Genomic DNA, 22944 nt, shown 5'->3' with positions numbered 1-22944 from the left:
CATTCTGATTTCAGTAATGAGCTTTCTGTTTGTGTATTTACCAATGGAATCAGATGCTTTAATATTAAAACTAAGAATAGAACATTTTGCAATAGTGTAATTTGCAGTTACTTCACCCATAAATTTGGGCTCTTCATTACACTCTGAAAGCATAACTGAGCTTTAAGAGACTGGTTTATCAGCCTCACACAAATTCCGCTCAAAATTCAGTTTACCAAAGCCCCCAGACACTCCTGCAAAAGTTTGTTAACTGCAAGAGCTAACTCCACATTCTGATAAGAAGAAACGATACTTGTTGACTCCTTGTAAAATAGGGAGCCCAGTCATCTCATGCAACTTTGTAATCCTGCTGCTTTTTAAGCTGACCTACACTGAGTTTGCAATACCTTTTAATGAAGAGCAAGGTCTCAAATCTTTTCTTAAAATGCACAGGAAAAAAAAAATAATTTCAGGTCTTCTGTACAGCCTTCCCAAACAGTCTAAGCCTGCCCTCAATCTGTAAACTGCTAGAACAAGAGATATGAGGACACATACTGGACAGAGGGCCATTTCCAGAACAGATCCACAGCCAGCAGGGACACGCGCACACACTTCTCAAAGGAACTGGTCAATTAGAGAAAACTCAAGTTTGTTCATCTGTGAGCCACCAGTGAAAGACACAGGCAGACTTGCAGGACCATACTTCTGGTACAAGGTTCGTAAGAGAGGTCCTCAGCCTACTGTCCCCTCTTCTTTCCTCAGCATCACGCCTACAAATGTCCCCTTCTCCTTTAACTCCAGTAAATCACTTCTCCTTTTGTGTAACAGACCACATTTAGATTCTGAAATGAGGGTGATCAGAAGTAGCCTAAAGTAGAATGACATTATGAGCCAACAGAGGACCTACCAAGCCAGTCACCAGTCAGGATTTTAGGGGCACATTTTACTTATCTTTCAGTTGTTCTTTATTTTGTAATATCCCAATCAAGTTCCAGACTAGAAGAATTGGGTTACATCTGAATATTTTTGTGCATCAGATGAGAAGAACTTCACGCTTATCTCCCCAAATTCACTGCCCTTGAGTATTTACTTAACTCTTAACTCAGAACAGCTATCTTTAAAATATTTACAGCCATTTAAGTATATAAAAAATGTTTTTCCCCCTAATGAAAAACAGATGACACTAACATAAGTGAACAGCAATTTTTTTTTGCTGCTATGTGAAGTCTCTGTACACACAGAGCACATTCATAAGAAAAATGATTGGGCCCCATTTGCCCTAACTTTCCTTCCCCTGGGCAGGGTGTTCCATTAAGAGTCAACATCCAGTTGAGAGCACTGCAGAGAAAGGTGAGACAATGTAAATGCTTCTGGTATCTACTGAGGAGGGCCTGGCAATTCTTCTTGTGGCAGACTATCTGATGAGCAAGGCCCAGTTACTTTAACATCCTCCCTCCCTGTCTTAACTTTGACTGGTTCCGCATATTGAGCTGGGAATGGAGATGTTGCAAGAGCTCTAGGTGTTCATGTTCTTTGCAGTGCAGCTACACAGCCCAAACTAGATGTCTAAGAAAACTACAGTGATAGCAAACATCTTGATTTAAACCTGATCTGAGAGAGGTGATCTGGTTTTCAGAAGCCCCGGATATGTTTAAATTAACTGGGATGAACAGGAATGCTGAAAATCTTTTTCATCCGCCACTACATCTTCCCGGTGTCCCCCTTTCCTTTACTCTGTAAGTCAAACTACTGAAATGCCCAAATTCAGCATTCAACTCCTGAAGCATGAGCTCAAATATCTAACACACGGTGTTAGATATCTTCAACTTCAAAGCAAGGCTCTCCGGCCATCCAGCTTCAAGGCACCGTAAATTCATTACAGCAAGAACAAATGGGAGAACGGGGTAGCAAAGAAGAAAATCTCTTGAGGGTCCCTTTCAGGCGAGTGGATGCTGCTAGTTACCCTGCACTATCATCATCATTAATAAGAGGATGATGATCTTCGAGGCAGAGTATAGCAGGCAGGGAGCTCACTTCAAGCGTTCCTAACCCATTTCAATGAAAAACACGTAAACTTCAACTACTGCACTTAGGAGTTGAAGGGCAGCAACTTCCTAGTAACACACCATGCAGGAGCACACCGATTTCTCAAAGCACATAAGCTTATAACAATTTTAAAGAGCACTTGAACAAAAGTAGGCTGTATTTGTTACGCTAGTATTCTATAACCTTAATTTGTAAGCTATTTCTCAAACAATTTCAAATGACCGAAGTGTTAACGGTTGGAAAAAAAAATTCTGTCCAGTGCATGATCTTAGTGACTTACCTACAGGGCTAGTAGAAACCCGCTGGGAAGGTGGCCTGAAACCAGGAGCCTTGGAGTTATCAGGATGCATGTTTTCCACATGTCCTAGCACAGAGTTATTCAGAAAGGTAGACTGAACAGTGAAAGATGGGTCAGCTGCTGCTCGGGTAGAGAGAGGACAGTCTCCCCATCCTTGGTTAGAGGGCACCTGGTTGCTATCAAAAAGACTACTGAAGTGATTGAAGAGCGTTGCTGGCCCAAAGGCAGGAGGCAATGATTTATTTGCTGAGTTAATGTGCATCTGAGAACCATTCATAACGTTCATGGCTGACGAAAGCTGCACCGCAGCAGGTGGACCTTGAGAAGGTGTTATGGGAACTTGATTTGTAACAAAAATAGACTGAGGATCTTGATGTAGGTTTGCATTTGGTACCACTGAATAGAAAGAACCTCTGGACTGCATCCTGTGAGTAACTCGAGGTGCTGGTACAGCTACTTGAGGTAAGTTACTGTTGTCCTGATTATCCGCAACAACTGACCTGGGTGACGCTAAGCTTAAAGGAGAGGGCTCGGAGCTGGAAGAAAAAGGCATCGACATAGAAGGACCGATCTCCGACACGCTGGCTGGTAGTATTTCATCTTGGGCGTTACTTTGTGGCGTGGGGCTGCTGGATGGGTGAGCTTCGGCGACTCCTGAATTGCTGCTAGTCGACATACTGGAACTACTTGCAACTGAAGATGGCACGCACGCATTTCCAACAGGCTGGTCTGGTGGCGATACCTTCTCTTTGGGTGCTGAGACAGCTGAGAAAGAGTCCACTTTAAGTGCAGAATGCTGTGTTTGTGGAGCATTAGAAGGCAGAAACGCTGCAGGAACTTGCCCGTTGTTTGGGGGTGCAGAGGAGGCCGAAGGCAGAGCGCTACATGTGCTTGTCACGGTTGAGATCGCTGTTGCTGCAGCACTCGTCTTAGGAACACAGGCAAACAACTGCTTTCTGACTGAAGAGGGAGTCCGATTACTTGTTACACATAGCGGCTGGGTGGAAGCAACTACTGAAGAGACAGTAATGGGGCAACTAGAAGTAGCTAATCCAGGAGACTCCGTCTGTAAAATATTCCCATTCTGACTACCTACGCGATTTGAACTATTATGCTTAGGAGAGCTGTTTGTGCTGCCAGGGTTAACTGGTCTCACTGGGAATGGTCCCCAAGTGTTTGGCGAAGGTGAAAACGTTCCTCCAAATTGGGCCATAGGTAAGCGAGGGTGCCGGATCTGTTGCATAGTTTGGGCAGCCAGCAAGGCAAAATGTGGATGAGAATAAGCTAGAGGAAGAGACACTGGAAAAGATGAGCGCACATTTGCTGGGACATTCTTGTTTAATTTGTTCGTAGGCTGGAAAGTAGACAGTGTTGATGACTGCGATGTAACGAGAGGTGGTGCTCCAAGAGGGAAGGAGTTTTTGTTTGAAGCAGATGCAGTGCTAACTCCAGATGAAAAGTTTGCATGGATTGATTTGGTACTTGAAGCAGGTGTTCTTATATGAGTTTTAGGAATCAAGTCTTCCAGTTCCTTAGCAGGATCTTGAATAAGGGCATTGATGAGTTGCACTGCATATCGCGTTGACTCAGTACCACCCCTGTATTAAATAGGAACAGATTTGTCTTTTAGAAAAAGGTAAGTGCAGCATTCTGTAGCCCCAATTTAATACTGATCTACAAGTCTACTGCAACTTACTCCAGTAAGTTAATCCTTAAGATAAGCAAAAGTCAAGAAACAACTTTGAATAAGCAGACCTTCAGCATATCTTGGCAGCAGTTATAGGCGTTTTACTCTAGAACCAAGAAACCAAATACATCCTGTCTTAAAAAGCAAACGAAGCTTATTAATAAATGACATTTTGGACTAACTTAAACTTTCACTTCTAGATACTGTACCTTATAGTGATCATTCTCTCTCCATTCTTATCTTTTTGTTTATCAACATCAATATGGGCGCCGGTGACATCCTGAATTGCTGTAATGTTGCATCCACCTCTCCCCATTATTCTAGATACGACAGAAGCTGGGACAGATAATTTCTTTGACCTATATCACAAAGATCACAAATTTGTGAAATTTATTTAAACACGTACAAACTCCCTCATTGTCTGCAGCAAAATTTTTAAGTTTCAGGGTAACAAGTGGTTTTCTGCTGGTATTTTGTTCACCCTTTGGAGCCTCTCTAAAAATCCCCCACTCACATCCTCAGTACCTGATGAGGACTCTTCAGAAGCATTTCTACCACCACTGCTGTATCACAGGTGTATGTGCCTCAAACTGCTTCAGAAACATTTATTTATTTATTTTTTTTTTTAATCTTGTGTAACTTCAAAGTGAGACAAAGCCTCAGCTTATTGGCCTGAATTTACATAGGCAGCACTGCTTCAAATATAAAAGGCCACAACTTAGCCACTTTGGTCATTTACAGCTAGGAGAAGGTGATTTGCCAGTGTTTTCCCAGTGATCAGCTCTCTGGTACCCTTTGCATTCGCGACCCTTTTAGTATCCACCTCTCTCAGACCTTGACCAAACATGATCCTAAAGTTTAATTGGTGCCACTACACAATGGTGGACACCAGTCTGTTAAATCGTGCAGTTCCGTGATTTAACGAGCTGCCACTATGTAGGTAGCACAGATTTTCAGAAGCAGGCTCATTTTTAGGCCATAACACTGTAACCCATATGCTCAGTGAAACGTCATTTTAGGATTTTTCCAATTCAAATAGTTTTGGTGGGTCAGTGCAGGCATACAGTAGTGGGAAGTCTTTGAATATGATCAATGCTTGCATCCAGACCCCAGCCAAGGTCTCTCTGGGCCACCAACGTCCCCAGACTTTAAAGGCTGGACCTCTCAAGCCCATACACTGCTTTTCAGCTTGCTAGTGATGTGCAGTAGCTCAACACTGAACAATTAGAGGGGATTCAAAGGGGTTTCAGAAACCACTGTGATCGCAGTTCAAGCACCTCTGAACACTGTACAGATCACACACACAGCACCCCCGCCCCATCCCTAAGGCTGCCAGCTTCACCTAGCTACTCCAGTCCTTGAAAATATTAAGTAACTTGATCCTCATGGAATTGTTTCTCAGTTAACAGGATTTAAAGAAAACATTTTATTTTAAACATATTGAAATACATGGAAATGTTCTAAAGCAATAACCTTGTCTTTCCAAGGTGTTTTTTCTTTTCCCTTCTGCCAGGAGATGACACTCCAACCCCCCCTTCCCCAGAAACCAGGCACTCAGAGCATGCACCAAGCTCCTATCCCAAGGCTGCATCATACTTTGGGCCCCCTCTACCCCAGAGGCTCCTCACTCAAGCTAGACATCCCAACTGCTCCCTCCCCAAACCAAAGATCCCATCATCACCCATCTTTAAAGACAGCTCCACATTACACAGGGCTCTTTAACCTTGGTCTCCTTTCACCCCAGCCCACTAAGAACCCCATGCCACCACCCACAAAGATGTCTCTCTCCCAGCAGAGTTCACCACAGCACCCAGGGGCCCTGCCCACCCAACACCCACTGCTGTTTCCCTCCCTACCCACCAAGCTCAGTCATTTTTTAACCCTGAGAAGTGCCCAAAACAGTACCTTTTTGCTCCTGAACAGCAGCGCCCTCCTCTCTGCAGCTGAAATTGCTCAATTGGTGTTGGCTGCAGAGTGTTGCTAGGGGGAGGGTCTTTCAAAACTCTGCCTACTTGCCTGTCAGGGGTAGAGGGGATGCATTCATCGGTTACTTCTTTGATAGACATCCCTTCTAGCCAGGGGGGGGACTAGAGAGAGGGGGGAGAGGAGGAGGAGGAGGAGGTGGAGGTGAAGGAGGAGAATTCCCACTGTTGAGCCTGGGAAAGGCTTTAGGAGATGAAGGCATGCAGCTCCCAGGCATTTTGCACCCACATCTAAAGTCACCAAAATGCTTTTCGGCTGCTCACATGCTTTGCTGGTCAGGCAGGGCACAGCAAACACTGGCACCAAACACTTTATGCACACATTCTCTCTTTGTGACAAGACCTGAGCCCTCGGGGATTAAGAAAGCTCGGGTTTTGGATGTTATTTCTAAAACTCTAGCATCTCCGCAGGACAGCAAACAATACCCAACAAAGCAGTTAAATTGAGCCTATGAGACTCAAGAGACACAGGAGGAGAGATGGAGCAGCTCCAGGGTCAATGGCAGGGTCTGTGTGCAGCCCTGGAAAAGAGCCAGCTGCCTGTTTCATGGTTTCATGCCTGCACGACTCACCAAGCGGTGGGCAGTCTGCGACCACACAAGGTCATTGTCACAGCAGAGAACCATATTTGTGAATGCAACAAAAGGCAGAAGACTGAGCCAACTCTAACGGTTCAAACGCTTAAGTGATCAGATTAAAACCCTCCTTTTTGCTTTTCATAAAAAAATTGTGACTTCCGCTAATCTGGATGCATTAAATCTGCTGTATGATTATTTTCTTTGCACACAGCCTAAAATTCTCTAAAATGAGGTATTTGGTCACTACCACTGCAGAAAAGCAAAGCAGAAGTGCACCTAAAGCACCTGACACTTGTATGTTCATGCCGCATTCCTTTATTAAAAAAGGAAACAAAACAAGAAAGCCAGATGACAATTTCTAGTTAAAAGTAGCAGACCTAATGAAGATTACAGAAGAGATGCTGTGTGGCTAATAGTCAGATAATAAAAATCAGTGTTATTTTCAAAGGGAAAGAGTGCTTTACAAAAGTACAAATTAGTTGTAAACATTTTCCAGCACCCAAATTAAGCTCACAAAAAAGTTTCATTGGAATCAGGGATCGAAGTCACCATCCAAAACACAACTGAGGTTTAGCCTTGCAGTGATCATCCACCTGCCCTCTACTTCACCAACATTATTCCACCTTTAGTTCATTTGTGATCATTTGCCTTAGGGACTTTTTGTTACCATCTGTCCCCTGCCCTTTTATCTTATCCCCACATCCTTTATTCCGCTGAAGCCACAGGTGATGAAAACCTTCATGCCACATGAAGTGTTTGTGTCATGCTGACATTAACTTAGTAAGGGGTAACTACAAATTAGGACTGCAATTTTTCATGGCACTGCAAGACAGAGGATTTTTTTTAAATAAATTATTACACTGAAATAACTAAATGAACCTGATGGACATTCTATATTTGAGCATAATTTACAAGCTAAATAAAACGTTGAAACAGTTCTTAAACATAGAATTAAAGTCTTTACCTTCTGACCACTTCTTTCCAGCCTTCTTCTCTTTTCTGGCCTCTTTTTGGACTAGTCAGATTCAGCTTTACACTTGGAGAGCTCAGAGGCAGGGAAACAGGCTTGTAAGCAGTTGACAAAGAATTTGAATTACCTTCACCATCAAGTCTGGGAACAGAAATGTATGATTAGAAAATACAGAATGATGACAACAGCATTATAGCGTACATCTCTGGAATTTAGAACTTCCCAACTGCTTTCATTCCTTCCCCCCCCCCCCCCACCCAAACCACTGGCTGACTTAAGTAACTTGTCACATTTTAGTCCACAGCCTCTACCCTTTCTTCAAGAAGTGGAGGCACTAAACTGAACGAATTAATACCAGAAGTACTAAGGACATCATCTATAAAATAGTTTATTACAGGTGGTACACAACCACTTAAGGTACACCCTGATTATGTGTTCTCTTTTTTGAATAGCTTTTTAATAAAAGGTACTTCAAGAATAATGTTGCTTTCTTACTAGGTACTTGAAAATGTCTCCAATTTTCATCTCTTATTATTACAGATTGCCCAGAAAGTAGTAAAATATTGGATAAGTGTTTTTACACCTTCAAGACCCCATTTTATGAAAGGGTAACCAGGGCACAGGTATTTTAGGATATTTAACTCCCAGTAAAGTCAATTTGAAAGCATGTATGCAAACATTAGCTGTACTAAAACTGCAACAGCAGCCTAGTGATATGAACAGTGCAAAGTTTGGATGAGAGAGAAAAAGGGAAAGAAGGACAGATAAACTCTTGTAGGCTAACTGATCTACATGAAGGTGAAAGAAGCGGTTCTGGTGGCTCACAAGTTCATCTGCAGCACTGAAACACAGGTGATCTCTAAAATCTTGTAAGTCTTATAAAAATTTTAAAAAGTTATAAAATTTTGTGTGTCATAGTTATAAGACTAAACTTAACTGATTCGGCCAAGCAAATCTACAGCACAAGTGGAAAATATTTGAATTATAACAGCACTGTCAGACTTGTCTATGACCCAAGAGAAAAAGAATTCAGGAAGAGAAAAAACTTAAGACATTTTTTCAGAAAAAGTCTGCCCGGTGCAAGAGCCAAAGAGCACCTGCAGAAGTTAAACATCCTAGCTTCATTTTAATTTATATACTGTCTTGTTTTGTTGTTTTGGTTTCTTAAGTGTAATTCTAACAGAAGCACCACTCCTTTCTTCAATATAAGGAGTTAGAAGTACACATTTAGTTAATCCTGCTTCAGTGTACAATATTCAAAGCCTTTTGTAGATCTTGGACAAAAGGTTCAAGGCAGAATCAGTTTATATTCATAAAACAGAACATAGGCAGAAACCAATTTCTAATACTGGTTTAGAACGTTAGAGACGTTCTCCCTTCCCACAACCCCAAGGGCTGACAAATCCACTCAATTCTGCACCTAATTTTAATCCTGAAGGGAAAAAGAAAAAAAGCTGAGAGCCCAACTTCTCAGCCAAGTGCCTCAATCAGTCTGGCAACTGCATTTTTGCTTGCTGTGTTTTTTGATCCCATGTTTGCATTGTTATTGAAGTTGGGTTTTTAGACAGGTGTCCTAAAGATTGACCCCTGTAACCCCTCTACCTCACTTAATGCCGAGGGAAAAAAATATACAAGATCAGACTTGTACTACTTACATGTCCAAGTTAGAGTGGAACTTTTTACAAAGATAACAAATTTAGAGCTTTTTGATTCAAACCAACGACCCTATTCAGAACCTGGTCTTATAAAGGTTAGTTATTAGCTCATTCACTGGCAACTCAATCTTCCAAACCATTCACATGGCCCTTAGACATTCCCTGAGTTCTTTTGACTCTTACCTCTGGCTCGACAAGGTTAAGTCAAACTGGCCATCAACCTGACAGTTGAAATGCTCAGAGTCCTCAACGTCTTCCCTCCTTAAAACAAAGAGATTGCAATTCAAATGAGTTAATGATGAAACCAGAAAACAATCAAGAGGTAACTAACCCTTGTAACTAGATTATGAGAAAGGCTGGCTTTTATTTTTTAAATTCCCAGTGTATTTACTCTAAAATCTATTCAAATGAAGTTACCAATTTAGCACAGGTATTTAAAACAGCGCAGAGAAAACTGGCTGTTCTGACAAAGTGTACTGGGTCTGGCCAGGTACAACCACCACACAAAGTAGTATTAAAAACTAGTCAGCAATATCAAAAATTTTATCTTTAGTGTTCTAACAAGGCTGCAATCAAACTTGACAGAGTGATTTAACAGGAAAGCAAACAATCTTAAGATTATGGGAATGTACCAAATGGCGTAGGGCCTGAGCTACAGAAAAATTTACATTGGCATAGGTAAAACATGGTGAAACAACAGGGAAGCAACAAGAAAGTCTCACCTTGTTGGTGTTTTTGAAGCTGAAGCGCTCGTTTTTTCTTCCTGAGAAGGGATAAGCAACGAGGCATAGCGCCGCTCAGAGGAATTTGTATCCATTGTGAAGTTCAACTCCTGGCTTTTACCTCCACTGCTACTTTCACTATTGCAATCTGTGCTATCCAAGTTATCTGAATCACTATTCCCACTCGCACCACCACCTCTTGGCTCTCCATTTATTTTATTTTTATCTGCTTTTTGCTGTGCTAGAGATATATGCTGATCTGGCAAAATAATCTGCATATTCTGAGGAGTCTCTTTTGTTTTATTTTTCTTATTTTTTCTATTTGTGCTGGGAGTAGTCACCACATTAGCTCTCTTTTTCCCAAAGGCATTTGTGAAAGTAGCTGAAGTTGCAGAAATTCCAATTGTAGTCGTCGTAGTTGCACTAGGAGGCTCTATAGGAACTTCTTGCTCCACTGAAAGAAAAAGATTCGATATACAGTCAAAAATCACAAAACATAGGAATCAGTGCCTCTGAAGATACTCCAGCTGAAGTTATGCTCTTTGATGAGTTGTCAGTATATTTGCACCACATACAGCTGTAAAATCTCCAAGAAGGTAAAAGCTTTGGGAACATAGGAGGAGACCAAAAAAAAGAACAAAGCAGATTTACCTAAAACACAGACAACTGCTCACTCAAGTTTCTGACAGAAGGAGTAAGAACCAGGGCAGAAACTATGCAACAATGTCACAGTACCCAAAAAAACAGCTTCCTAACAGATTGACTTTTAACCACTAGGTGGTTTAAAAAGAAAACAAACTGCAAAAAACAGGCAACCCCAACTGTATTGTTCACAGAAACACTTGTTCTTTACCTTCATCATCATTTTCTTCTTCATCATCATCTTCTTGAAGTTCTAGAGTTTCTTTAGGTTTGTTTTCTTCATCTTCTTCTTGTTTTCTCTTTTGTTCCTCTTTCTTCTTCTTTCTCTTTTCCTTTCTCTTCTCTCTTTTAGCAGCAAGGGCTTGTTTTCTGCTTTCTTCTCTTGACTATGTAGGAAAAAAGTATTTATATATAAACATTATGACAAAAACTAAATTATAATTCCTACAAAGTGAAGTTGGGGAGAAAGGAGAGGAGAGCAGGGTGAACCATAATGATTCAGTATGTGACGGTAATCATGCAGAGTCTAGACAGACGTCATGGAACAGGACTAGCTGGTCTCAAAAGCTTCCAAAGAATGTCAGTAAAATGCAGCTACACAAGAGATGATATAAAAACAATTTTACTGGAAAGCCAGCAAAATCTCTCATTATCCTTTCTCAAAAAAACATTTCACAGTGTCGCAAAAATACTGATGAGATTACCACCTTTGACTCAAAAGTATCCTAGAATACTTTACAGAAGAAACTACTATAATTTTTCCATTTTAATCACATTTTTAGTATATAGGGTCAGTCACAGCTACGCTATACTGTAGCTTTGTACAGCAACTGATAGATGTTTAACAAGTTAGCAATCTCAGAAGATTTAAAAAAAAATGAATATGTAATTGTCCAAGACATCCCTCACTAATGAAATAGTATGAACTGTTCATCAGCAGTTCTAAGAGCCTCCAATTAGAAAGCCTGTTAAAGAGTATTTCGGAAGCCTCTGCATTATTCCCGGACACTTATCAATACTCTCAGTGAGGAAGAACTTGACTTTTCCCCACTATCTGCTCAACTCCATTGAGCTCATCTGACACGCTCTCTTTTGCGAACCTGATTACAGGTCCTTACAACACCTACGGACTATATTTCACACTGTATGCAACATACCACGTATCACACCACCAGGACTGAAAATCTCCCTTATTCAAACTTACCAGCCGTGCTGAAGTAATGCAAAAGAGCTACTACCTAAGCTAACAATCACCAAGTCCAAGCTTTCCTAAAAATAACAATGGAGTGGCTAAAGCAAAATTCAGTTCTGATCTGCCATCCTGAGTACATATTTTACATTTAAGGAAAGCAAATACAGTTATAGCATGAAGAGCTACTGCCCAAAGAAACACCAAGAGGAAATACAGCCTATAGATTTACACATAACTTCAGCAATTAGGCTACACAACTGCAATTCTCAACTCACTTTTTCCAGGTCTAGCTCCTTCAGCAATATAGTCGCGTTCTTATTCGCTTCTGCAGCCTGCTGGTCTTTAGCTTTCACAATCGTCTCCACACACTGGTGACACTTTTTCAACAGGTCCTGGAACACAAAATTTTTCTTACCACCTATGTAATAAACTAAGGAGACAGGCTTGCTCTACAAAGCACAAGATTCCCTGTATTCATAAACATACAAACTATTTCAACAGATTAAGGCACTAAACACCAATTTTAAATTCTGGATTAATAAAATGTTCAAAGATCTCAGAATCAGACAGGCACATGAGCAAACATACATTCAGTTTTTGAATATTTAAGAATTTCTCATACATTTTTGCTGAAAATACTGGACAGGGTTTGTTCTCAAACTCACCTTGTCAGTTATTGTTGCTATATATCGCATGCATTCAATGTCCGATGGGAACTGGTTAACTTCCTTCACTAGGAACTGAACTACTTTCACATGCCCCTAGAATATCAAAGAAAAATCTAGTCACTGGTATAAAATTGTTAGTATTCATCATCAACACAAGAATTTGATACTCTTGGTTCAGTACAGAAGACCAAAATTTGCAAAAACATTTCTGATAAACTGCTATTTGGGCTGAAAGGCAGTTACAGTTTGCTTAGTGTTGACAGTACATTTACTTTTGTATGTAATGGTGGCAATGACAAGCTCTCTTGCAAGTAATTGTTTTTTTTAAAATACAATGAGCAAACCGGGCTTGAGGGCAAAGCCAGCTGTTCACATTTTCAACAGCCAGAACCCTGTTTTGCCCCCAGCTGTCACCTCTAGTCCATTTTCTGGCCAGTCACTCCACTGAGCGAATGCAATTTGTCCAGTTACAAGGTGAGTCTGATCAGGGAACTAAGCCACCTGAACATTATCCTGGCAAACGTTCTTTTGCTGCTGGATCCACCACTTGATGGGGTACACTGTGCAGCCACAAAGAAAGTCTCCGTTGCCTCGGAATTTATTTGAAAGCAACGGAGAGATAGAAGCAGAATTCTCAGTACTGTCATTTGTCAAAAAAAAAAAAAAAAGCTGCAGACTTGTTTGATATTTTATTAAAGATAAAACAATTACAGTTAATGAATTGTTCTGCTATAGCACAGTTATTTAACATGCTTTATGGAACAAAGATTTCATCTCTTATAAATTAGATCTGTGTGAAGTACATCTTAGCTCTTCTCCATACAGGGTCTAGGGTTCACAGATTATGATTAAAGTAATCATAAAAAATGAAGATCGTTGTAAATAATACAAAATTACGATCACTTTAAAGCATTTTATCAAAACAGAAATTCTGGTGTGTTGATTCTTCCAAAACCAACTATTTAGATTTAAGACCAAATGAGAAATTGTTTTGAAAACACTGCACTGAAACACAGAATCCAGTTGGTGTCCTACCTTGCGAAATGCTGACATAAGAGGTGTTATTTTCCGATTATCTGCTGCATCCACATCTGCTCCTGCTTGCACAAGCAACTGGACTACATCATAGTGACCACCATTAGCAGCCAACCAAAGGGGTGTGTTTCCTTTCTTGTTACGAACATCAATATGCGCTCCTCTAAAAGAGTACAAGTGTAATCAAGTGGAATAAAGCATGAATAAAAATGAAGTCAGAAGTAAGATAATGAAAGAGCAGAGTACGATTAGATATGAAACTTTAATTACTGAAACCTAGTGGCTAGAGAAATTGTGTCCCTGAAATCATCCGTTTATGTCACAACACAGTAACACAAGGATTATTTAAGACTCCTTTACTCATTTCCCAGCAATGAGCCCCCACCTCTTGTAGCCTACTGCACCACGGTTATGCAACTAGCAACCAAAGGTCCTTTACCTCTTCATTAACATGGTGACTAAACAGAGGGCAAAGCAGCCCCTTGAGATGTTAGCTATATATAGGGATGCTCTTGAAAGCTCAAGCTACTTCCAGGCTTTGCCCCACAAGTGACAGTGGGACGATGATCACGTGTGAACTGCTGGATTAATACACAGCCAACAGAGCTGCCAAATCAGACACTGTTTGCTTACCTGTGGTCCCAACTGTCTGCTTAGCTTAATTAACACTGGAGTAGCAGGATACTCTAGGATAACATGGGAGAGTAGGGAGCAGATGCAACATCCTACTTCTGAAGATTCCCATTCCATTTGCTCTCAGATGCATGAGGCAATGTAAACAAGAGTACCCTTGCCATGAGGAATATAGCTACAGAACACAGGCTGCTAATGAGAAGTAATTTACCGATTAATCAACAGCTCACAGAACTTGTAGTGACCCTTATCTGCTGCAATTGTTAAAGCTGTATCTCTTGAGGAAGGCACGGGTGGAGCATTAACATCTGCTCCCTTATCAAGGAGAACCCTTCCAACCTCTGCATATCCTCCTGAAGCAGCTTCCATCAGAGGTGTGAGACCAGTCTGTGCAAAGAGAATGAATGACATGATGTGAAACTCATACAATACACTTGGGTAAACTATACATGATTTTCTACATGTGGAAATCAGATTTTTGTTTACTTAGCTGTATATAAAGAGCCTAACTTGAAGCAGTCTCTCAAAAAACTCTTGCCATTTGGTTTAGTCAAGAGCTTGCCTGGGTTTGTATTAAGTACGGCCAGATACCTACCTCAACAGCAAAAACAAAGCTTACAACATACCTTGAAGAAAAAAGTCAGAACAGATCCAAATTGAGATGATTATTTCTACAAAAAATGTCCCCAAACTAGCTTTATCCAATTTCTCTAGCCTCCCTTAGCACGACTGTTCTGGGGCCAAATCAGTTGCCCGACTACACTGTTAAATGCCAACTTACGCCAACTGACCATTTGAGAGCTGGCTTTTATCCATATCCCCTTTTCTCCAGCCACAGTCATTCCAAAAGCTGGCCCGATGGCAATTATTTCAGCAGTCATAAGAGTTAACCAAAAAATGTTTTGTGCTAGGAAATCAGTCTGGCTGTCCACACAAGCCTTAAGCTTTATGGCACAAGATACAAAGCTGTCCCAGGGTACCAACACATGGGACCTATTTCAGAGGCACAGAAAGTCACAGTACTGAAACCATGGGTTCTGCACCAACATTTTTAGATTAGTTTTACAGGGTTTGATTCCACTACTTCTGTTCACGTGGATTAAGCGATCTGTTGTATATGAGAATCACTGTAAGCATTGTGATTCTCTTCCTGTCTAGACTTCACTCAGATGTAGAAGTATCTTCTGATGAATATCACACCAACATTACACCTGAAAAGTTCGCCAGTACTGGAGAGCAAGAGGAAATCTAAGCTACATTATGAAGCTGGAAGAACCAGTCTGCTTTCACCCCCAATACAAACAATGCACCTTCATCAATGCTTGCATTTTTAAACAAGACATCAAAAGCAAACATCTCAGAACTTTAAATAAGTCCTCGTATATTTCTCATTTGCAGTAAATTAAACCTGCACAGCAGGGGCAAGGAGTATTTACTAAAAATTATTTAATCTTTCATCAGCAAGCACTGTGTTCAAATATCTTTAAAGAAAAAGACACCTGATCAAACATCCACCTCCTTTCATTGCTAATTTGCTACTGAACCACTGAAAACAGAGATGAATGCCCAAAAAGTAATAGGAAAACATGAAGAAATGACTGCTTAGAAATACACTCATGAGAAATAAGTGATACAGAAAAGTGATTCGCACACTTACCTTTGCCCTGTGCTCAACATTGGCCTTCCTGTCCAAGAGCAGACTGACCACCTCTGCTCGGCCTTGGAAGCAGGCCAGGGTGAGGGCTGTATTGCGATTGGTCTCGATCTGAGCGTTAATATCAGAACCCATATCAAGCAACAGCTTCACGGCAGGTACATGGCCATTCATAGCAGCCAACATCAGAGGAGAAATACCCAATTTACTCCCAGTCCTAAAGAGAAAGAAACACTACAGTTCCCACAACTGGATGAACGCTTGGGAAAATGGAAGTGTATCTAAGAGGAACAAGATGCTTCATTGGAAGCCAAACCGAAACATTTAAAATATAAAAAAGCAAACAATCACCTAAAATACTAGCCATTCTGAACTGATTATCAGAAACCAGCAGAGTTAACTACATCCACAGACTACCAAAATTAACAAACAAGTGAGAGTTGTTTCAGCTTTTACACGTTTAGATGGCTGAAGTACACAAAAGAATTAAACAGCATATAAATAAGACTACATCTGATTCATGAAAAGTTACACGTGTGTTAGAAGCATAAATTTCTGTAGTGATAGAAAAAAATCAGTTTTCCTACAGTTAATAAATAGGAAACTTGAGAGACACAACTACATTCTCTTCCTTTTGCAGAAGAAAGTGTCTCCAAACAAATACATGAAGCTGCCTTGTTCTTTGGCTGGCTCTACTGGAAATTTGGCTTCTAGATCCCAGAAAAAAAAAAATAAAAGAGTGAAGGAATAGGTTTACAAGCTACATCACCACTTAAAATTTATATAGAGATGAAGTTTGTCTGTGGTAATTAAAGGCAACTTAAAAGGTAATAAAAGGAAATGTGAACAAAAACTGTAACATCAGTAGTGTAGAAAAGCTGCAAGGAGGTCTGAAAGTACCAGAGATTTCAATATATGCCTTAGATGCAGTTCATCTTAGGTATGTTACCTTGAATTAATTTCTGCCCCAGCACTGAGAAGAATCTTGATGATATTAACATATCCACCAGATGCAGCAAGGCTTAATGGTGTATAGTCAGACACATTCCTATGCTCTTTATTTGCTCCCCTTGCCAACAGCAAATCAACGACCTGAAAAAACACCACACATTAGAAGATGTATTTATGTGGCCTTTAACTTCCTTGGATGATAGCTATCACACTCAAACTTTCTCATCTGCTGCCAGTGTCTATTGTCAAAAGGTGAGCAATAGAAGATAGAGGTTTTCCTGTAGAATCTTTACCTTCCTCCCATGTCACTGTACAGACTTACCAACTAACAACTATATCTGATAATCCACGTGCATTGTAACAGTACAGCACTTGTCTGCCAGAAAGATTATTTTACCTAATCAAATATTACAAGGCTTTGAAGTGAAGCTTTTCCTGTGAATTTAAGTTTGCAAACAATGGGTACATTCAACTCCTGTAATGTCTCACGCTGAGCGTCTTTCAGAAACTCCCAAAAACTTTAATTCAAATGACACTTGATAGAAGTTTGACTGTGTTACATGGTCTTTACAATAAAACACAGTAAAAATCAGACTGATGTTAATGGAACAAGGATGAGGAAGAACTACTCTCTGGATCAGAAGCTGCTTAAGAGAAATAGAAGAGAAAAAAATTGAAATGTTTCTGGTGAAGTACTACACACTGGTGTACCATAGCCTAGCTGATCAGTAAAAAAGCTTCTACACAAGTTGCTAAGCCAGAAGCATGGCAGGTAGATCCTGGCATAACGAAACAAAAGGTAAGAACAAGAGACATGTAGTTTAATAAGCAATACTATCACACGCTACATTAATACCTCATTTTATTTAAGAGCACCACTTTTACTGTGATTGGGAAGACAAAGAGGAAACTTTCCAATTTTGTCCAGTCCCTTTAGCCCTTACAGATTTCAGAACTTACCACTCTTGTACCTGGCATGGAATCCTTTGCCATTACAATGGTATATTCAAAGCTAGTCTGACTACAGCTGAAGTAGGAAGGGTTTAAAAAAAGAAGAGAAACAACCTACTGAAGTCCAAATAAAACAGCTGAGAGAACTGAAACATCATTAGACTCGTATAATGTGTCCTTCTATTGAGAATGTGCTGTGCATTGTATCTGCATTTATCAATTTAGTAGTAAAACCACGTACTGCCAACACAAAATTCCAGTTTCTGTTCCTGTCTGCCTGCACAGACTTTTAAGTTTGGAGAGCAGGGAGGGTTCATAAGGGTAGTGGTCAGTGAATGAAGTTAAATGCCTCTACCTCCTTCACAAAACTACCTGTCTTCTAGGGATACATCGATAGAATGATCGTGAGTTATAACAGGTAACAAAACCGGAATAGCCAAGGGGAAAAAGAATAAATTCCCTTTCTTCTTCGGAAAGACTACAACCAGTCACATTTATATAATTTAAAGACCTTTTTTTAAAAATGGAAGATGCATTATACCATCCCCAACAAAAAAACACCATTCAGAAAACAAATTTTAAAAAAGAATTAAAATTCAAGGATGACAAATATCTGTACCTCTTGGCGTCCACCAGAGCATGCCAATGAAAGTGGAGTATCCTTTGTGCGCTCAGATTGTGCTTCTATATCGCCACCTTTATCTAAAAGAATTTCCACTACACCAACATGTCCAGCTGTTGCAGCCAGGATCAAAGGTGTAAAACCTAATAACAAAAAAATATGTTAGAAGTAACCTAGAGAATTTCAGAACTGTAAGAAGCAGAAATGCAAAATTCATAGTGACAATTTGAGACTTCTAGACCTAACCCCAAATATGTTTAAAGGCTCTTCAAATAAATAAATAAATAAATCTGAACAATATTGCACTGATCATTCTGGATTAACTTCTGACCAATTCATGCCTCTAGGCAAGTCACCTCTTTCTACTTAATTCTTATTTAGTATCATTCCAACCGGTGAACAAATCAGCACTGTGCACACTGGTTATTTCCAGTGGCCAGTGCCAGCTCTGGGGAGTGGGATGTTTTTGTTCTCTCAGCTCCAAGAGATTTGAGATTTTGCTTAATTTGTTTATTAGGAATGACGTGATTCGCAACCTGACATTATCCACAATCAAAACATTACCTTTGTCATCCAAGATTTGATATTTACCCCAATTAGCTGCTCTATCTAGGACACTAAGGTCTTTTGTTAAGAGTGAATCATGATAAAAGTGCTTCATATTTCAGAAATTTGCCTAATATGCCAATTCAGATAGATGCACTTCTTTTAAAAATAAGGACGGAATGCCATACGACGTCTCTTGATTTACATAGTCAATATTTCTACGTGAAGCACCAGAATGCAATTCATTATTTTTGCAACCCCTGGCTATTTTCTGAAGCAAGGAATCCCAAATTCCTATTTGGAACACCAAGTTTCAAGTTGTAGCTCAAGGTCAAACTTTTGATATCGTAGCTTACCCTTCTTGTCTCTGTGTTCAATATTGGCACCCCGTGCAATTAGCACAGAAACAAGTTCTTCATGACCTCCCGCACATGCAAGGGTCAGAGCAGTGTCGTGATTGCTTTCAGTCTGCACAGGTGGGCAAGAAAAGACGACAGTCAAAAATTACAAATATTTTAAGAGAGCTTCAGCATTTTTGACAGTACTAGATTAAAAAGTGTCTTTTCCGAATTTCTCAGAAAGGAAAAGCACTCGAGCCTCGTTGGCATTACTCACATGAGCATCAATGTCAACTGAAGGATACATAGGGAGCACCGACTGTGACGCCACGTTACTGGATGTCTGCGAGCAGGGTTCAGGTGTAGGGGATTCCGTAGTGTGCAAGGAGCTGGTGGAGCCACTGGGCACTCTGCTATTCACAGCTGAAACGTAACAACAGATCATGAAGTCATTCTTCGAAATTCTACATTTTGTATGAGAAATTTAGTCCTGTAAAACCGCAACAGTCTAGTATCAAAACAGAAGTGGAAAAAAAAAAAAAAAAAACAAATTAAGGGTTCCTAACAACAAACAAGTTGGTGTTTCACGTAAAGGAGCTTTCCAGGAGTTCAATAATAAATGTATTATCTCCAAACTGTGTTAATTTAGAAAAATAATTTTATGAATTAGACTGTAAATATTATAAGTTATAACATTTAGTTATTTTTTTAATTGCAACTGTCAACTTTAGAGATCAATCATATACTAGATTTAACCACAGGTGAATTTAATCACTAAAATACAAACCCAATGTTCAGAAATAAAGTATAAATCTGGAATTAAAAAGTTTTTCACGTAAAGGTTAGAGCACATCTAGACACCAGAGGAGGTTTCCAAAGCAAGACAAGTGACAGTGACTTACACCTTCAATCGTGTTATAATAACCCAAAAGTTACATGAGTTATCTACAACCCATGAAGGGCTGTAACAACCCAGAAAGGCTGAAAGACAGAAGGGGGAATAGGGAATAAGAAAGCTGAAAACTGCAGACTGTGTTCTCCTTAGGATTAGGATTGGTCACAGCCTTTAAAAGACTTCATCCTGAAGGCGCTTCTCAGCTCAGGGACAGAAGTAGGTCGGTAGCGCAACTTTCTTTCCTCATTTTTTTTCTTAACAACTTAAGAAACTGGTAACTGAGACTTGGTTTTTATTCGACTAGTTTTAAATATAAGGGCTGAAAAGCTTTAACAGAACAAGCAAAGAAATATCCCCACGGATACGTATTGCATGCTCCAGACCCTAGCCTGCCTCTGTAACACAGTGAAAATGTCTGGCCACCTGCCTCTCTTTCCTTATTTTCTCAGCTAAAAGACTACAAAAGCCATAGAAGCTACAAGCCTCCCTATTTTCTTCAAGGTTCCCCTGTTTTTTCCAGCTTTGGGACTACAAGGGGAACTCAAATCAAGGCTCTCAGCTGGGATTTCTTGTCAGGAAGGTCTAATGCACTAGTGCACTTCACTTACACTTTACAGTCATATTAACGTAACATCTGTATTTGACAAGTAACTTGTGCTGCAGGAATACCAAGTTTCTATACTGCACAGCCTCTTTAGATGCAATATTTCATTAGCTTTACTTATTCCAATATAAATACTGCTTTGGAGTATTCCCGGAGCAAACAACTAATGGAAAACATTAACAACTGCAGGTAAGAAATACGCAGTGCAGTTACCTGCTTCTGCTCAAACATTTCAAGTGGCAAGGGGACATGAAGGATAAACTCACATCCGTGTATTGTTAGAGGAACTTTTGCAAAATTCTCCCAATAATCATGATTAAATAGTTCAGCCTTCATGATTCCTCTTGCATATCCATAATTATTCATATAAAAATAGTGTAGGTAGAAAAGTCTTAGAAAAATCCTCCATGTGGCTTCTAATACCACTCATGAAGCCTATCCACATACAACTGCATGTGACAAGGAAATGCAGACTGGAGTAGGTTGTAGATAGCTCAGTTCACCCGTGTTCAGAAAGAGAGAAAGCATGAATGCATGGGGGTAGGGGTAACACAATCTGCAGGAAGTTACCATTTTCCACTGTAATTTTAAATGCTACTTTAATAAAAGCGTTCTCCTTGGTCCATGGTCACAAACAAGCATTAACATTCAGCCACAACATTTCAGCAGCAAGATATTCTACCTACATTCCCAGCTCTGCTTCCCTTTACAACTTTCCCGAACAAACCAGGTTTGCCTTTGAGGTTTCCAAGTTGCCACACTTCATCTGCTTCCTACAGATTACTGCTTAGAGCAGCAGATGAGAATTCGTGCACTACAATTATTTTCTCCCTCAAAGCACTGGAGTGCAAGATATTACCTGGATTTCTAAAGATTATTCCTTCTAAAACACGGAACACCGAATCACCCCGTTAAGGACTGATTTTACTTTAAATCAAGATACTGACTCAATGCTTTCATGTCTTGCAGCTACAGATGGCATCTAAAAACATATGCATGTGAGACATACAAAGTAGGTGCATGTGGAGGGACTCCACTTGAGCCACTTTAAGATTTGTTAATGAAATGCATTTAATGTCGCTGTGAGATTCACCCAATTCTCTGTATTTCACAACCGTAACTGGAAGCATCACACTATTTCCTGCATACTTTAGATTTTCATCACGTGTTTGAGATATGAGCGTGCTTTAAGCATTTTGCTTACACAGTAAGAACGTCAAGTGTGAGAGAAAGCACCACAGGCAGCAAAACACAAACCCTGCACATTACTGACACCCCAACCTCTTCTTTAAAATACCATCTAACAGGAGTCCTACATTATGCAGTGATTAATCCTTTCCTCTTAACTGCTGTGTCAACAAAACGGCAGGGTTTCTTTTTCCCTGAAGTGTATTTTTTACTTCCTTAGAATGGCTGTCAGGCTTCAGATCAGCCTAAGGGACTCGCCAGCGTGCTTTGTGCTCTGCGAAGTAAAACCCATCTGAGAACTTCTGCCTCCAGTTTCACGCAGATGTTTCAGTTCAGGGAATTAGAAAGGTTACAGAATATAGAGATTTTTAACTCCAAGCATCATCTCGCAACAAAGTCTCCAAGGCATCTTAACAACCCTTCCTAGGAAGGGCAGAAGCACCTCTCCATCCCCGTCCCTGGCCAGGCCCAGCTCTGTCAGACCTCTGCAAGAACCCCATCGTCTGCCTGAAGGACCAGAGGGAAATTGAGGATAAATTCCAAATGACTGATTTTTAGCAAGTTGTATTTCCAATACCAACAGCTAGAGTACAGTCTTCTGAAGTAGTAGCAACACCACACCCGATGCAGCTCACAGCAATTCCTCGTGTCTCAGCAATCGGGAGTCCTACAAGGACACCTGTAGGAGTACAGCAGCGTGAGGGAAAGAGGTGAATCACGTTGCTTCGAGGGGAAAGACTGCTTGGAGAATACAAAACAAGTGATCAAAGGGAAGATCACTTCCAGGGACTCCAAGCGTCAAGCCTCACTCCGGAATTTCTGATGGACTTGAAAAACGTGTTGCTTTAATCTTTAAGACAAAGCTTTTCAAAATGCAGCTTGCTTCCTACCGAGCAACTGTTTCATCTTTCCACGTGAAAGAATGCCCATGAACCACGATAGCCAGGCATTGATTAAAGAATAAGTTAAAATCAATTTTCACAATATGGACCTCAGATCATGATAAAACGCTTATTTCATGACAAAGGTTTTGGATGCTTCTGTAGACTTAAATTTAAACCAAAAACTTATTTCTACTAGGTCCAATCCTTAAATGACAATGTCAAAA

At 40.3% G+C, this 22944-nt stretch overlaps 1 protein-coding gene across 6 annotated transcripts in view; it reads right to left on the bottom strand.

The window, feature by feature from the left end:
* The window catches only part of LOC116494673 (ankyrin repeat and KH domain-containing protein 1-like), a 112971-nt gene that overhangs the window by 10346 nt on the left and 79681 nt on the right, over positions 1-22944 (bottom strand). For all 6 annotated transcript variants that reach the window (XM_032196654.1, XM_032196649.1, XM_032196650.1 and 3 more), the window contains 16 exons: positions 19427-19572; positions 19168-19279; positions 18263-18408; positions 16691-16833; positions 15745-15958; positions 14299-14474; positions 13455-13617; positions 12417-12512; positions 12027-12143; positions 10771-10945; positions 9918-10371; positions 9379-9456; positions 7535-7681; positions 5916-6026; positions 4220-4369; positions 2306-3921 (listed from right to left, as the gene is read on the bottom strand). In XM_032196654.1, coding sequence (XP_032052545.1) covers positions 2306-3921; positions 4220-4369; positions 5916-6026; positions 7535-7681; positions 9379-9456; positions 9918-10371; positions 10771-10945; positions 12027-12143; positions 12417-12512; positions 13455-13617; positions 14299-14474; positions 15745-15958; positions 16691-16833; positions 18263-18408; positions 19168-19279; positions 19427-19572 — 4044 coding nt within the window. The remainder of the gene's footprint in view (positions 1-2305; positions 3922-4219; positions 4370-5915; positions 6027-7534; positions 7682-9378; positions 9457-9917; positions 10372-10770; positions 10946-12026; positions 12144-12416; positions 12513-13454; positions 13618-14298; positions 14475-15744; positions 15959-16690; positions 16834-18262; positions 18409-19167; positions 19280-19426; positions 19573-22944) is intronic.

This window comes from Aythya fuligula, chromosome 14, assembly GCF_009819795.1.
Source record: "Aythya fuligula isolate bAytFul2 chromosome 14, bAytFul2.pri, whole genome shotgun sequence".
Lineage (NCBI taxonomy): Eukaryota > Metazoa > Chordata > Aves > Anseriformes > Anatidae > Aythya > Aythya fuligula.
Note: the sequence above shows the minus strand (reverse complement) of the source record. Positions and strands in the feature narration are given on the sequence as shown.